Here is a 15,046-nt window from a genome sequence, read left to right as displayed (position 1 = left end):
ACTGGGATGGAGGCAGACTTCAGTAGTGGATTCATTATATTGTTCATTTGAGAGCAAGCAATTGGGACTTTCTACAGCCATTGTCTTTGGGTGCCTGCAGACCAAAACTAAGATTGATTTAACCCTGTGTTAACTTTTAGCGAGCAACACCTTTCTGTCTTGGTATTTTGCAAGTTGACCACGCTCTTTTCCTCCTATGTGGCATTGTCTACCCTGGACAAATGTGTTGTATTAGAAATAGTATTAAATAGCACAACATTAAATAGGATTTTGCCCACAGAGTGGACAAGGACATTTAAAAACATGTTAGTTGGTCATGGGAGGATCTCCAGTAATGGAGTCTTACATAAGTGAGGTGCTGATGATTCTTATTCTCAGGGAGGCAGGGAAAGATGTTTAATGGTGGACTAAACAGTGTCTGAAACAAGACTTTGAGTACTCTGGGGTTTCATAGAAAAAATATTTTTTCTATGTGGTTCCAGGCTGCAAGGCCAAATGACACAAAGCCCTCAAAGTACATATTCCAGCCAGCAATTGAGTCACAGAGGATCTCTTTATTACACAAAGCTGAGGGAAAAGGAGCTGGGGCAGATTCAGTCTTATCAGCTTGATGAGGCCACTACAGACAGAGACATTGATGGCTTCTTTTTGCATTAAGTGAAGTCAGCAAAAGTATCAAAATAGGGCAATATTCGTGAGCTGTTGAACTTCCGTGTTTGACATGCTCACTTTTTATGCCTAAAAGCAGTGGAAATAAATGGATTTCTGACCATCTTCTGCAGAGCAATTTTGCACAGCGTGTAGGATTCGAGGGAGTGGAAACCCCAGAACGCCCACACAATTAAAGTACTGGAGTGGTAGGTCCCATCTTTCCTGTCATTATTCTCAGACTTACAGGGGTAAATCTTTTTTGTTTTTCTTACAATTTTTTCTCTTTAGTTTTAAAAACATGAGCTACCAGCTTTGTGATCCTGCCTGAGCCTAAAGACTGTAGCAGACTTCATGAGAGACACCGTTTAAGCTTAAGTAATTTGGAGTTTGCTAATGGCCTTTGAACTTACTAGGTTCAAGAAGTATCAGGTTGTTTCAGCAATGCAGCTTTACAATTAATGATTGCCCTGAGAAAAGCAGATTTACTGTGCATTTACAACAGACACAATATCATAACTTCTGTAGTTGTTCGCAGTATTGTAGCCGTCATCATGATATCGGAGAGAGAGGCTTACACAGAGTTTGACAGCTTGTCCCTTTCGCCAACAGAAGTTGGTCCACCTTCTCTCTCTAACAACTCCTATAGTCTATTAAGAATCTGGGTCCTGCGGGGTGCCAGTAACATAAACAAAAGTCCTTAAATGTTTCATAGAATTAGAAATGTAAAGATGGAAAAGACCTGTTAGATCACCTAGACCGGGGTGGGCAAACTTTTTGGCCCAAGAGCCACATCTGGTTGGGGAAATTGTATGCAGGGCCATGAATGTAGGGCTGGGGCAGGGGGTTGGGATGCAGGAGGGAGTGCGGGGTATGGGGGGGTTGTGGTGTGCAGGAAGGGGTTCAGGGCAAGGGGTTGGGGTGCAGGAAGGGGCTCTGGGCAGGGGCTTGGGGTGCAGGAAGGGTGTGGCAGGGGGATCAGGGCAGGGAGTTGGGGTGTGGGGGGGTGTGGAGTGTGGGAGGGGGCTCAGAGTAGGGGATTGGGGTGCAGGAGGGGTGTGGCAGGGGTTTCAAAGCAGGGGCTTAGGGGGCTCAGGGCAGGGGGTTGGGGTGCAGGAGAGGTTCGGGGTGCAGGCTCCAGCTCAGCGCCACTTACCTCAAGTGGCTCTGGGGTGGCAACGGCACGCAGTGGGGCTAAGGCAGGCTCCCTACCTGCCCTGGTCCCGCGCCACTTCTGGAAGTGGCCAGCATGTCCAGCAGTGGCTCCTGAGGGTGGGGTGGGGCAGGCGGCTCTGCCGCACGCTGCCCTTGCCTGTGGGTACTACCCCTGAAGTTCCCATTGGCCGCGGTTCCCAGCTGATGGGAGCTGTGGGGGGTGGTCCTTGCAGGCAAGGGCAGCACACAGAGCCCTCTGCTCTCCCCCTCCCCCAGGGGCTGCAGGGATGTGGTGCCGGCCACTTCCGGGAGCAGCGTGGGACCAGGGCAGGCAGGGAGCCTGCCTTAGCCCCACTGTGCCACAGGGCTGGCAATCCCGCAAGCTGGATTGAAAGCCCTGACTGGCTGGATCCGACCCGCAGGCCATAGTTTGCCCGTCCCTGATCTAGATGCAGTGGATCTCCAGCTTTTTCATTCTGCAGACCACTTAGAATCCTAGAATCATAGAATATCAGGGTTGGAAGGGACCTCAGGAGGTCATCTAGTCCCACCCCCTGCTCAAAGCAGGACCAATCCCCAACTAAATCATCCCAGCCAGGGCTTTGTCAAGCCTGACTGTCTCCCATAGACCTACCTTCTTTCCCATCACCCAAATTCTACTCTGCTTGAATTTCAAATTGTTTAGTTGTGTATACAGCCAGGAAAGACTGAGGGCTACTGGTGGCCCATACTCAACAGTTTGAGAGCCAATTTTCTGGTCTTAGATTTTCAACCTTGCGGTCATGAATGCAAGGTGGTTCACAAGTGGGTGACTGTTCGGTCACAGCCAAAATTTGCCAGTTGTGGGAGGAAAATAAGCCTATTTGTTAGCAAGCAGATACCAGGACAAAGAGAGAAGAAGATTTCTCTCTCTCTTCATATTCCTGCCTTCCTCCCACTGTAGTTTTTCACCTCCTTTTCCCAACCATGCAACACACCAAGTTCCAGGGAAGATGCTGCTTAAAGGTAACATGTAGCTCTGTGCATTTGGTTGTTAGGGGATCCCTGTACGAAACCACAGCTGACACACACAAGAATTCCATTACTTTGACAGATGTTCATTTCATATCAGTGCTTTGATGTGTGCTACAAAGGCTTGTCACAGAGTGAAATATTCCCTTGTTTGTATCAGAACCTTCATGAACCATACTGTAGCATAAAAGTATTTTTATTAATAGATATTTTTCTCCAGTATCTTAAAATGTCTGTTATGTGATTAATAGATTGGTGAAAGTAATTAACTATTTTACATAATCTACTGTGTCGTGGTTTAGGAGGACTTTTAAATGTCACTTCACAAAAGACAAAGTTCCAGTTCTCTGTGCAATAGAAATACTGTATTTTCTTAATTACTTCTGTGTAGCCTTAAGAATGCATGTTTCCATTGGCAGATTTAGTCACTCATTTCCAAGAGGTTTTTTCATTCTGTTTTTAGATACTGACATCAGTGAATCTGGTATTTCAGTTAGAAGTACTAGCTCAGCCACTTCTGTGACTAGCCAAGGCGAGCGAAAGAGGAGAACACTTCCACAGCTTCCAAAAGAGGAAAAAGCCACTGAAAGTTCAAGAGCAAAGGTTACACCTCATCAGAGATCGGAGATAGGTGAAAAACAAGACACAGAACTTCAAGAGAAAGAAACTCCAACTCATGCATCCCAAAAAGAAATGCCACAAGATGCAGGTAGTAGGAGCATGGCTAAGGCAAACAGGACAATGAATGGCCTTTCTCCTAAACCTGGTGGAGACGACAAATTGTCTTCTCACCCCATTAGCTGCTCTTCTTCCAGTAAAGAGAAAAGTGAAATTGTCAGGGAAACTTCAGTTGTAAAGCAAGCTTTAGCTAAAATTCAACAGCAAGAACAAAAGGAGCAGGCACATAGGACTTCAACTAAAGTGTCTTCAGCTAAACTTATTGCCAGTAAAGTTGAGAAGGGTAGAGAGGAGACTCCTACTCCACATAAAATGTTGGATAATCATCAAGAAAAAGCCCCAGGACATTCTACAAGTAAAGCAGAAATGAAGATTGTACAAAGTGAAGGAAAAAGAAAAAAAACAGAGGAAATTATAAAAGGCCAAACTCCAAAAGGATTAGGAGGAGAGAAGAAAGAATCTTCAAAACCGTTAGTGAGACAAGGTAGCTTTACTATAGATAAACCTAGCACAAATATACCTATAGAACTTATTCCTCATATTAATAAACAAACTGGATCTACTCCCCCTTCGTTTGCTTTTACCTCCACAAACAGAATACGTGAGAGAAGTGATTCTGTGGACACTGATTCTAGTCTGGATACAACACTTATTTTAAAAGACACAGAAGCAGTAATGGCATTCCTTGAAGCTAAATTACGAGAAGAAAACAAAACAGATGAAGGACCTGAAACTCCTAGCTATAACAGAGATAATTCCATATCGCCCGAGTCAGATGTAGACACCGCTAGCACAATCAGTCTGGTTACTGGTGACACTGAAAGAAAAACCACTCAAAAGCGAAAGAGCTTTACTACCCTCTATAAAGATAGATGTTCCACTAGTTCTCCTTCCAAGGATGTTTTAAAATCTTCCTCTGCAACAAATGCTAGAGAAAAGATGGAAAAGAAAACTAAAAGCCGATCTTCAGATGCTGGTTCAAGAGCAGAGGGTCGTAAATATGTACAACCCAGTGGAAGAATGAGGCAACCTTCAGTAGATTTAACAGATGATGACCAAACATCTAGTGTACCTCATTCTGCCATATCTGATATCTTGTCATCTGACCAGGAAACTTACTCTGGCAAATCACATGGAAGGGGTCATTTTACCTCTGCAGATGAACTCTTACATTCTAAAATGGAAGGCAGTAAGTCAGCTAAATCAAAGACCTCTCCTGTTACAACTGGGCAATCCAGTAAATCAACCACTCTTCCAAGGCCTCGTCCCACAAGGACTTCTCTCTTGCGCAGAGCACGACTTGGTGAAGCCTCGGATAGCGAACTTGCTGATGCAGATAAAGCTTCAGTGGCTTCTGAAGTGTCCACTACAAGTTCTACATCAAAGCCTCCATCAGGAAGGAGAAATATCTCCAGAATTGACTTACTTGCCCAACCACGCAGAACTAGGCTCGGTTCTTTATCAGCACGTAGTGACTCTGAAGCCACAATAACTCGAAGCACTGTCTCATCTCGTACTACAGAAGCTATCATTAGAAGTGGTGGAAGATTAACACCATCAGCAGACAGTAGTAAAGTTTCTGCTAGAACTAGAGCTAATAGCATTTCTAGACTTTCTGATTCTAAATCCAAATCATTGACCTCCGCCCATAATTCTCCATCAGGTATGTGAGACTATTTGGATTTAGTCTTTTTCAGTACTTGATATTTTGTTTATTTTCTTGGGCTTTTCTCTTTTTATAAGTGTTAAACTAATGGTGCTTTATTATGAAGCATTAGCTCAAACTTTAGTTGAAGGAGTCCTCCTCTTTTGAGAAAGAAGCTCCATTAGTTATCGTTGCAGATATTTTTTAATTTAATACAGAGGACAAGAGATTTTAATTCCTTAGCCATTTGGTTTATAATTTTTACTGGAAACTTCTAACCAACTATAGTATCTGAGGTTCTCAAATGCTACAGTGATTGACGTAGTACAAAAATGTAGATAAACTAGGAGCCTCTTTTGCTTGGGTCAGAATCTAAAAGTTTAGAAGGTCAGCAGCACTGTTCAATGAGGTAAAAACTAGGAAATGTGTTTGAAAGTTTGTAAGTATGCAAAACTATGTGTGCAGTCTGAGGAAGGCATGGAGCATCAACAAGATAAATGTAAGGTAATTTAAGATTTGCTTTTAAAAGTACAAAAGTGTAATTTAATTACAAAAAAATACAAAGTAAGAAGTAACTAATAGAAATATACTTCTAAACATAAAAATACTGAATGAAATATTCCAACACTAAACGGCTTGTGTGTTATCCCAAATCTATTTTACTCTCAAGGGCTTCAGGCCTGTCCTAGAACAATTTCTGATACTTATTGCTATGTGAAAAGAGGATCTGTATTTACAGGGGCCAGATCTCTTCTTCCTCTCAGGTCACTTATTGTCAGAATTGTTGATTCAGCCTCTCTGACATCTCCCCTATTATTTAATATTTAAATGAAAAAATATTACAATTAATAGTTTTGAGCCTACCATTTTAATGGTAATCTTGTTAAAAACTGACATATGACAATGGAAGAAAAGGCAATGTAAGAGATTGTTAGCTAGTTTTCAAGTATCTGACACAACTAGTTAAACAACCTAAAGAAGAATGCTTATGTTTAAATGTCACTTTGTTTATCAGATTATTCATGGTAACTAGTGCTTTTCTCACCTTTTGAACTTTAATACTGCTGAGTACAGATTTTTCTTCAAAAGCACCAGATGACATATTTGTTGTACTTGAATGGCTTCTTTGCATTCACTGATGTGAAGGGTCATCAGTACAATGTATTATACTTCCCATCTCCACCTGTTATACAAACATTTCTATATTTTTTTACACACTGACTATTTTTTTTATACAAACCAAGCTGTTTTGGCAAAACCATTGCCATTGCTGATATATAACTAGCATATTTAGTAGTTAGTAACGTCTGTTGTGCTGCTCATCAATATTTATTGCCTTGAGAGGTAAATACTGGTGAAATCACAGGTTAATTTAGGAGAAATCTATTCCTTGAACAATAAATCTTAACGTTCACTGTAATGTGAAGTCACATGTATTGTTATATTCTGAATGTTGTCATCAGAAATACCAATAATCCTCATGAATTCAAGTGAAACAAACAACAACAAAAAATAATACCCCAAGCCATCTACCCTAATACTGTACTTTAAAAGGGAGATGAAGGTATTTTTCCCAGCATATTATCTGTCTGGCTATTTATATCAGGCACATTTAGTACTAATGGTTCAATCAGAATCTGAGATTTATGTGTCCAGGAGACTGACTGTAACATCAGTTCAGGCAAAACAGTTACTTCTGAGGAGCCAGTTAGGTTGGCTTAATTTACAAGGTTGATTTAATTAACATTAGTTATCATTATTCCATTAGCTATCATTATTCCATACCTGGTGGTATTGACCCTTGAAGAGGTAAACACTAGAAATTTCTTGTTTTGTCATACTATTTTCTGTTTTCAACAAAAGCATGAGTCAGGAGGAGGGTTTTTTTGTGAAAATATGAACTACAATGTGCTTACTGACTTCCGTATAACTGTTATAGTTAAGTATTCAGCTACTTTAACAATGGGGAATGCTTTAATGTGTTATAGCTCTCAATCCTGCAATGTGCTTGTTGATTTAACTGCATTCCATGGTCAGAACCTACTGCGGTTTTTGTAGAAAATATTCTCAGTTTCAAAGGGAAAAGCTGAAAAGCTTGCCACCTTATGAGGTATCTATCCCAAGCTAACCAAACAGATAAAAAGGGCACACAACCATTGTTTGGAACATTTGCAGTAGAAAGACTACTTCTCTTTAAAAAAACAAAACGTCATTATCAACACTAAAAGAAAAGAAGTATTTGTGGCACCTTAGAGCCTAACAAATTTATTGTAGCTTACGAAAGCTTATGCTCAAATAAATTTGTTATTCTCTAAGGTGCCACAAGTATTCCTTTTCTTTTTGCGAATACAGATTAACACGACTGCTACTCTGAAACGTGTCATTATAAACACTAACATTTATGGAAAACAAAAGTTTCAGTGTAAAGTGTAAACAAATAAAAAAGCAGTTAACAAAACAGTCAAAGCCAATATCAGAGAGAAAATATGGTCTAATGAACACTTCAGGCACTATGTAATATCAATAAGGAATATACTGCTACTTGGGAGTTAGAAGTTATGGTTCCATTTGTATCTGTTTCACAAACTTACTTTGTGACTTGTGGCCATGCTACTATGAGCATATGTACATTACAAAAATGTGTGTCTGTGTAGCTGTCCTGGTGTAACAGTCCATAATGTATACAGAACCCTAGTCACACTGTGCCTCTATTTGCCTCATTCTAAAATGGTGACAGTCGTTGCCCACCTGAGCAGGTTGTTAGGATGCTTCGTTCATTATTTTATTAATTTGTAAAGTCATTTAAAGACCATTAGAGGAAAGTGTTATATATAAGGAGTTGGAATTATCTTAAGCCACAGTTGCAGAAACTATTTGAATCCTGCATACCAAGCAAGGGGGAAAATTTGTAGGGAAGGGTTGCAGTGCAAGTTGAATGAGCAAGCATCTCAAACAGGTTATTAAAAGAAAGCTTATAAAGAATGGAAGATGGGATGGATCAGCAAGGAAAGCTACCTCTTGGAGATCAGAAAGTGTAGGGGAAAAGTGAGAACTGCCAAAAGCCAAGCAGAATTGGACCTTTCAAAGGAAATTAAAACCAATAGTAAAAGGTTCTGTAGCCATATAAATAAAAAGAAAACAATTAAAGAAGAAGTGGGCCCGCTAAGTACTGAGGATGGGGTGAAGATTAGAGACAATCTAGGCATGGCCCAACACCTAAACATAAGAACATAAAAACGACCATATTGGGTCCGACTAAAGGTCCATCTATCCCAGTATCTTATCTTATGACAGTGGCCAATGCCAGGTGCTTCAGAGGGAATGAACAGAACTAGTAATCATCAAGTGATCCATTCCCTGTCACCCATCCCAGCTTCTGGCAAACAGAGGCTAGGGACACCATCCCTGCCCATCCTGGCTAATAACCATTGATGGACCTATTCTCCCTGAACTTCTCTAGGTTTTTTTAACCTTTTTTATAGTCAGACAAATACTTTGCCTCAGGTTTTAATAACCGTATGGAGGAGCTTGGGGTAGTGGCAGGGTGGCTAATGGAAATGAGGATATGGAGGTAGAAATTACCACATCTGATGTGGAAGTCAATTTTCAAGAAGTTTAGTGAGACCAAACTGCGGGACCCAGATAATCTCCATCCAAAAATATTAAAGAAACTGGTAGATGAAATTGCAAGCCCAATAGCAAAGATTTTTAATGATTCCATAAATACAGGGGGCGTACCCTATGACTGGAGAAAACACATTGGGGAAGAAAACTACTAGAGCCTCCCCTGTGATAGTGCTTGGGGTGTGCTATAGACTGCCGGGATCTAATTTGGATATGGATAGAGCCCTCTTTAATGTTTTTAATGAAGTAAATACTAATGGAAACTGTGTGATCATGGGAGACTTTAACTTCCTAGATATAGACTGGAGGACAAGTGCTAGTAATAATAATAGGGCTCAGATTTTCCTAGATGTGATAGCTGATGGATTCTTTCATCAAATAGTTGCTGAACCGACAAGAGGGGATGCCATTTTAGATTTGGTTTTGGTGAGTAATGGGGACTTCATAGAAGAAATGGTTGTAGGGGACAACCTTGGTTCAAGTGATCATGAGCTAATTCAGTTCAAACTGAATGGAAGGATAAACAAAAATAAATCTGCGACTAGGATTTTTTATTTCAAAAGCGCTGACTTTCAAAAATTAAGGAAATTAGTTACGGAAGTGGATTGGACAGAAGAATTTATGGATCTAAAGGCAGAGGAGGCCTGGGATTACTTCAAACCAAAGCTGCAGAAGCTATCAGAAGCCTGCATCCCAAGAAAGGGGAAGAAATTCATAGGCAGGAGTTGTAGACCAAGCAGGATGAGCAAGCATCTCAGAGTGGTGATTAAGAAAAAGCAAAAAGCATACAGGGAGTGGAAGATGGGAGGAATCATCAAGGAAAGCTACCTTATTGAGGTCAGAACATGTAGGGATAAAGTGAGAAGGACCTTGCAAAAGGAATTAAAACCAATAGTAAAAGGTTCTATAGCCATATAAATAAGAAAGAAAGAAGTGGGACCGCTAAACACTGAGGATGGAGTGGAGGTTAAGGATAATCTAGGCATGGCCCAATATCTAAACAAATACTTTGCCTCAGTCTTTAATGATGATCTTAGGGTTAATGATAGCATGACAAATGGGAATGAGGATATGGAGGTAGATATTACCATATCTGAGGTAGAAGCCAAACTCGAACAGCTTAATGTGACTAAATTGGGGGGCCCAGATAATTTTCATCCAAGAATATTAAAGAAATTGACACGTGAAATTTGCAAGCCCGTTAGCAAGAATTTTTAATGAATCTGTAAACTCAGGGGTTGTACCGTATGACTGGAGAATTGCTACCATAGTTCCTATTTTTAAGAAAGGAAAAAAAAGTGATCCGGGTAACTACAGGCCTGTTAGTTTGACATCTGTAGTATGCAAGGTCTTGGAAAAAATTTTTGAAGGAGAAAGTAATTAAGGACATTGAGGTCAATGGGACAAAATACAACATGGTTTTACAAAAGGTAGATGTGCCAAACCAACCTGATCTCCTTCTTTGAGAAAGTAACAGTTTTTTTAGACAAAGGAAACGCAGTGGATCTAATTTACCTAGATTTCAGTAAGGCATTTGATACGGTGCCACCTGGGGAATTGTTAGTTAAATTGGAAAAGATGGAGATGGATATGAAAATTGAAAGGTGGATAAGGAATTGGTTAAAGGGGAGACTACAGCGGGTCATATTGAAAGGTGAACTGTCAGGCTGGAGGGAGGTTACCAGTGGATTTCCCCAGGGATCGGTTTTGGGATCAATCTTACTTAATCTTTTTATTACTGACCTTGGCACAAAAAGTGGGAGTGCGCTAATAAAGTTTGCGGACGATACAAAGCTGGGAGGTATTGCCAATTTAGAGAAGGACCGGGATATCATACAGGAGGATCTGGATGACCTTGTAAACTGGAGTAATAGTAATAGGATGAAATTTAATAGTGAGAAGTATAAGGTCATGCATTTAGGGATTAATAACAAGAACTTTAGTTATAAGCTGGGGACGCATCAATTAGAAGTAACAGAGGGGGAGAAGGACCTCTGAGTATTGGTTGATCACAGGATGACTATGAGCCGCCGATGTGATATGGCCGTGAAAAAAGCTAATGCGGTCTTGGGATGCATCAGGTGAGGTATTTCCAGTAGAGATAAGGAGGTGTTAGTACCGTTATACAAGGCACTGGTGAGACCTCATCTGGAATACTGTGTGCAGTTCTGGTCTCCCATGTTTAAGAAGGATGAATTTAAACTGGAACAGGTACAGAGAAGGGCTACTAGGGTGATCCGAGGAATGGAAAACCTGTCTTATGAAAGGAGACTTAAGGAGCTTGGCTTGTTTAGCCTAACCAAAAGAAGGCTGAGGGGAGATACGATTGCCCTCTATAAATATATCAGAGGGATAAATACCAGGGAGGGAAAGGAATTATTTAAGCTCAGTACCAATGTGGACACAAGAACAAATGGATATAAACTGGCCATCAGGAAGCTTAGACTTGAAATTAGACAAAGGTTTCTAACCATTAGAGGAGTGAAGTTGTGGAATAGCCTTCCAAGGGAAGCAGTGGGGGCAAAAGACCTATCTGGCTTCAAGATTAAACTCGGTAAGTTTATGGAGGAGATGGTATGATGGGATAACATGATTCTGGCAATTAATTGATCTTTAACTATTCATGGTAAGTAGGCCCAATGGCCTGTGATGGGATGTTAGATGGGGTGGGATCTGAGTTACTACAGCGAATTCTTTCCTGGGTATCTGCTGGTGAATCTTGCCCACATGCTCAGGGTTCAGCTGATCACCATATTTGGGGTTGGGAAGGAATTTTCCTCCAGAGCAGATTGGAAGAAGCCTGGGGGTTTTTCACCTTCCTCTGTAGCATGGGGCATGGGTCACTTGCTGGAGGATTCTCTGCACCTTGAAGTCTTTAAACCATGATTTGAGGACTTCAATAGCTCAGACATAGGTGAGAGATTTATTGCAGGAGTGGGTGGGTGAGATTCTGTGGCCTGCATTGTGCAGGAGGTCAGACTAGATGATCATAATGGTCCCTTCTGACCTTAATATCTATGAATCTATGGAGAATTGCTAATATGATACCTATTTTTAGGAAGGGGAGGGGGGCGGAAAGTGATCCAGGAAACTGCATGCAGGCTTCTTAGTTTGACCTCAATTGCATGCAAAGTCTTAGAACAAATTTTGAAAGATGAAGTAGTTAGGGACATGGAGGTAAATGGTAACTGATTTAAATACAACATAGTTTTACAAAAGGTAGATTGTGTCAGACCAACGTGATCTCTTTCTTTGAGAAGATAACTGATTTTTTAGACAAAGAAAACACAGTAGATCTAATCTATTGGAGTTCAGTAAGATATTTGATACAGTTTCACATGGGAAATTATTTCTTAAATTGGAGAACATGGGGATTAATATGAGAATTCAAAGTAGATAAGGAACTGGTTAAAAGGGTCATAGTGAAAGGTGAACTGTCAGGCTGGAGGCAGGTTACTAATGGAGTTCTTCAGGGATTGGTGTTGAGATCAATTTTATTTAACATTTTCATTAATGGTCTTGGCACAAAAAGTGAGAATATGACAATAAAATTTGCAGCTGACAAAGTTGGAGGTATTGCCAATACAGAGGAGGACTGGAGTATCATTAAGAAGATCTGGATGACCTTGAAAACTGGAGCAATAGAAATGGGTCAACTTTAATAGTGTAAAGTGCACTTTGGGACCAACAACAAGAATATTTGCTATAAAATGGAGGCTTATCAGTTGGAAGTGACAGAGATGGAGAAAGATCTGAGGGTATTGGATGATCACACCACGGTTGTGAGCTGCCAATGTGATGTGGCCACGAAAAAGACTAATGCAATCCTAGGATGCATCAGTTGAAGTATTTCCAGTAGAGATAGGGAAGTGTTAGTACCATTATACAAGGCACTGGTTAGACCTCATCTGGAATACTGTGTGCAGTTCTGGTCTCCCATGTTTAAAATAGATGAATTCAAACTGGAACAGGTGCAGGAAAGGGCTACTAGGATTATCAAAGGAATGAAAAACCTACATTATGAGAGGAGACTCAGAGCTTGGCTTGTTTAGCCTAACCAAACAAAGGCTAAGGGGAGATATGATTGCTCTCTATAAATACATCAGAGGGATAAATACCAGGGAGGGAGAGGAGTTATTTAAGTTAAGCACCATTGTTGACACAAGAACAAATGGATATAAACTGGCCATCAAAAAGTTTAGGTTTGAAATGAGATGAAGGTTTCTAACCATTAGAGGGGTGAAGTTCTGGAACAGCCTTCCAAAGGAAGCAGTGGGTGCAAAAAACTAACTGGCTTCAAGACTGAGCATGATAAGTTTATGGAGGGGATGGTATGATCACACTGCCTACAATGTCCTGTAGCACAGTGGTTCTCAGACTTTTATACTGGTGACCCCTTTCACATAACAAGCCTCTGAGTGTGGACCCCCCCTTATAAATTAAAAATGCTTTTTAATATATTTAACACCATTATAAATGCTGGAGGCAAAGCGGCGTTTAGGGTGGAGGCTGACAGCTCGCAACCCCCCATGTAATAACCTCATGACCCCCGAAGGGGTCCCGACCCCCAGTTTGAGAACCCCTGATGTAGGAGATCTGCAACTGCTAGTAACAAATATCCTCAGCAGCTGGTGATGAGGCACTACTAGATGGAGAGATCTTTGAGTTACTACAGAGAATTCTTTTCTAGGTGTCTGGCTGCTGAGTCTTGTCAAAATACTCAGGGTCCAACTGACTGCCATATTTGTGGTCAGGAAGAAATTTTCCTGGGTCAGATTGGCAGAGACGTTGGGGGGTTTTCACCTTCCTCTGCAGCATGGATCATGGGTCACTTGCTGGTTTAAAATGAGGAAATGGTGGATTCTCTGTAACTTGAAGTGTTTAAATCATGATTTTAGGACTTTAGTAACTCAGCAAGAGGTTCTGTGTCTATTACAGGAGTGGGTAGGTGAGGCTGAAGTGTGCAGGAGGTCAGACTAGATGGTCACAATGGTCCCTTCTAGCCTTAAAGTCTGAGTCTATGAGATTGATGGGGAAAGATGTCGGTCATGAGGAGTGAGCAGCAACAGTAGCAGCAAGGATAGCTGTGAGGGCAGTCACATTTTGGAACAGCTGCATGTCATATGATTAGTAGCTATACTAGTTAGCTAGCCTAAGGGAGGAGAAGTCATTGCAAGCCAACAGACGGAGAGTGAAAGAAGCAGCAGAGGCACCTCTGTGAAAAAGAAAGGGTTCAAGTCGAGCAGAAGCACTGTCACAACTTTGATCTTTTAGGTGATTCAAAGTCTAGGATTATGGGGGGCAAGGAACACTAAATGTTAAGACCTGTGGGGTTGATTGGGTTGATCTGGCCCCAAGGGGCTGTGCATCCAAAGAGATCAAAAGGTGTTTTTTAAAATCCTATGTCTGAAAAGTGATAGCTAGGTTAATTCAAAACACACCGAGTTTTGTTAATATATGTCATGATTTACATGACTTGTGATATTATTACTATAACTCCACAATAACTTTTCACAAAGTTTACTATGAGAAACCTGTAGGCCAAACAGCAACACGATAGCATTTTGGCCTCAGATCTTTATGATCTTTCCAAATACTAAATAGGCTTTTGACTCTATTTACCTTTCTTAATTATAAATACAATTGAATTTGGATAGCAGTTCTCTATTGAATTTTCAAACGGTTTCAGAATCAATTCTTTTTAAAAGAATTATAATTAAGAATATCTGCAACATCTTTTTTTGCTTTTCTCCGAACCATAGACTGAGGAAGGGAAGGGCTTACCCTAAATTTCAGCAATAGATTTTTGTTAAGCAAATGCTTCAAATTTGAATGTTTTCATTAAGCATTAACATGATAAAACAATATTTTGTACACAGAGAAATCCCAGCTTCTCCCAGACCCAGATCCTGCTGTTGAAACTTACAGTGGTAGAGTACTAGAAATCATATCTCTTTCTAATATTTCACTGTTCATTCAATCTTTAGTTTTTTAAATTTGACTACTTATGCTCATTGTACAGTGCTGAGTTGTTGAACTACTCTTTAAGAAACAGTTCAGAGATACAATTTTTAAGCAAATTTGATGTTTGTTTTGATTTTTTTAAATAAGAATTGGAACAAAGGATTAATTAAAAATCCAAAATTATTTTAAAGGACTCTGTTGATAAACTTTGGGCCCAACTCCTAAAATTCGTTCAACTGCAATCACACACTTCTTGCATGCTTTTTTTGAGGGGAAGGGAGAAAGGAGTACTTTTTCTGCTTATGTTCTGCTTTCCTTGAT

At 40.5% G+C, this 15,046-nt stretch overlaps 1 protein-coding gene across 10 annotated transcripts in view; it reads left to right on the top strand.

Moving 5' to 3' along the window:
- Window positions 1–15,046, top strand: part of CEP170 (centrosomal protein 170) — a 187,167-nt gene that overhangs the window by 135,798 nt on the left and 36,323 nt on the right. For 7 of the 10 annotated variants that reach the window (XM_075126944.1, XM_075126953.1, XM_075126951.1 and 4 more), the window contains 2 exons: window positions 3,278–5,155; window positions 14,641–14,691. In XM_075126944.1, the coding sequence (XP_074983045.1) occupies window positions 3,278–5,155; window positions 14,641–14,691 (1,929 nt within the window). The remainder of the gene's footprint in view (window positions 1–3,277; window positions 5,156–14,640; window positions 14,692–15,046) is intronic. The other 3 variants (XM_075126952.1, XM_075126947.1, XM_075126946.1) reach the window with 1 other exon arrangement.

The sequence above is a fragment of the Caretta caretta genome, chromosome 3 (genome assembly GCF_965140235.1).
Source record: "Caretta caretta isolate rCarCar2 chromosome 3, rCarCar1.hap1, whole genome shotgun sequence".
Classification (NCBI taxonomy): Eukaryota; Metazoa; Chordata; order Testudines; family Cheloniidae; genus Caretta; species Caretta caretta.
The sequence above is the reverse complement of the archived record's forward strand: the minus strand, read 5'-3'. Positions and strand labels throughout refer to the sequence as shown.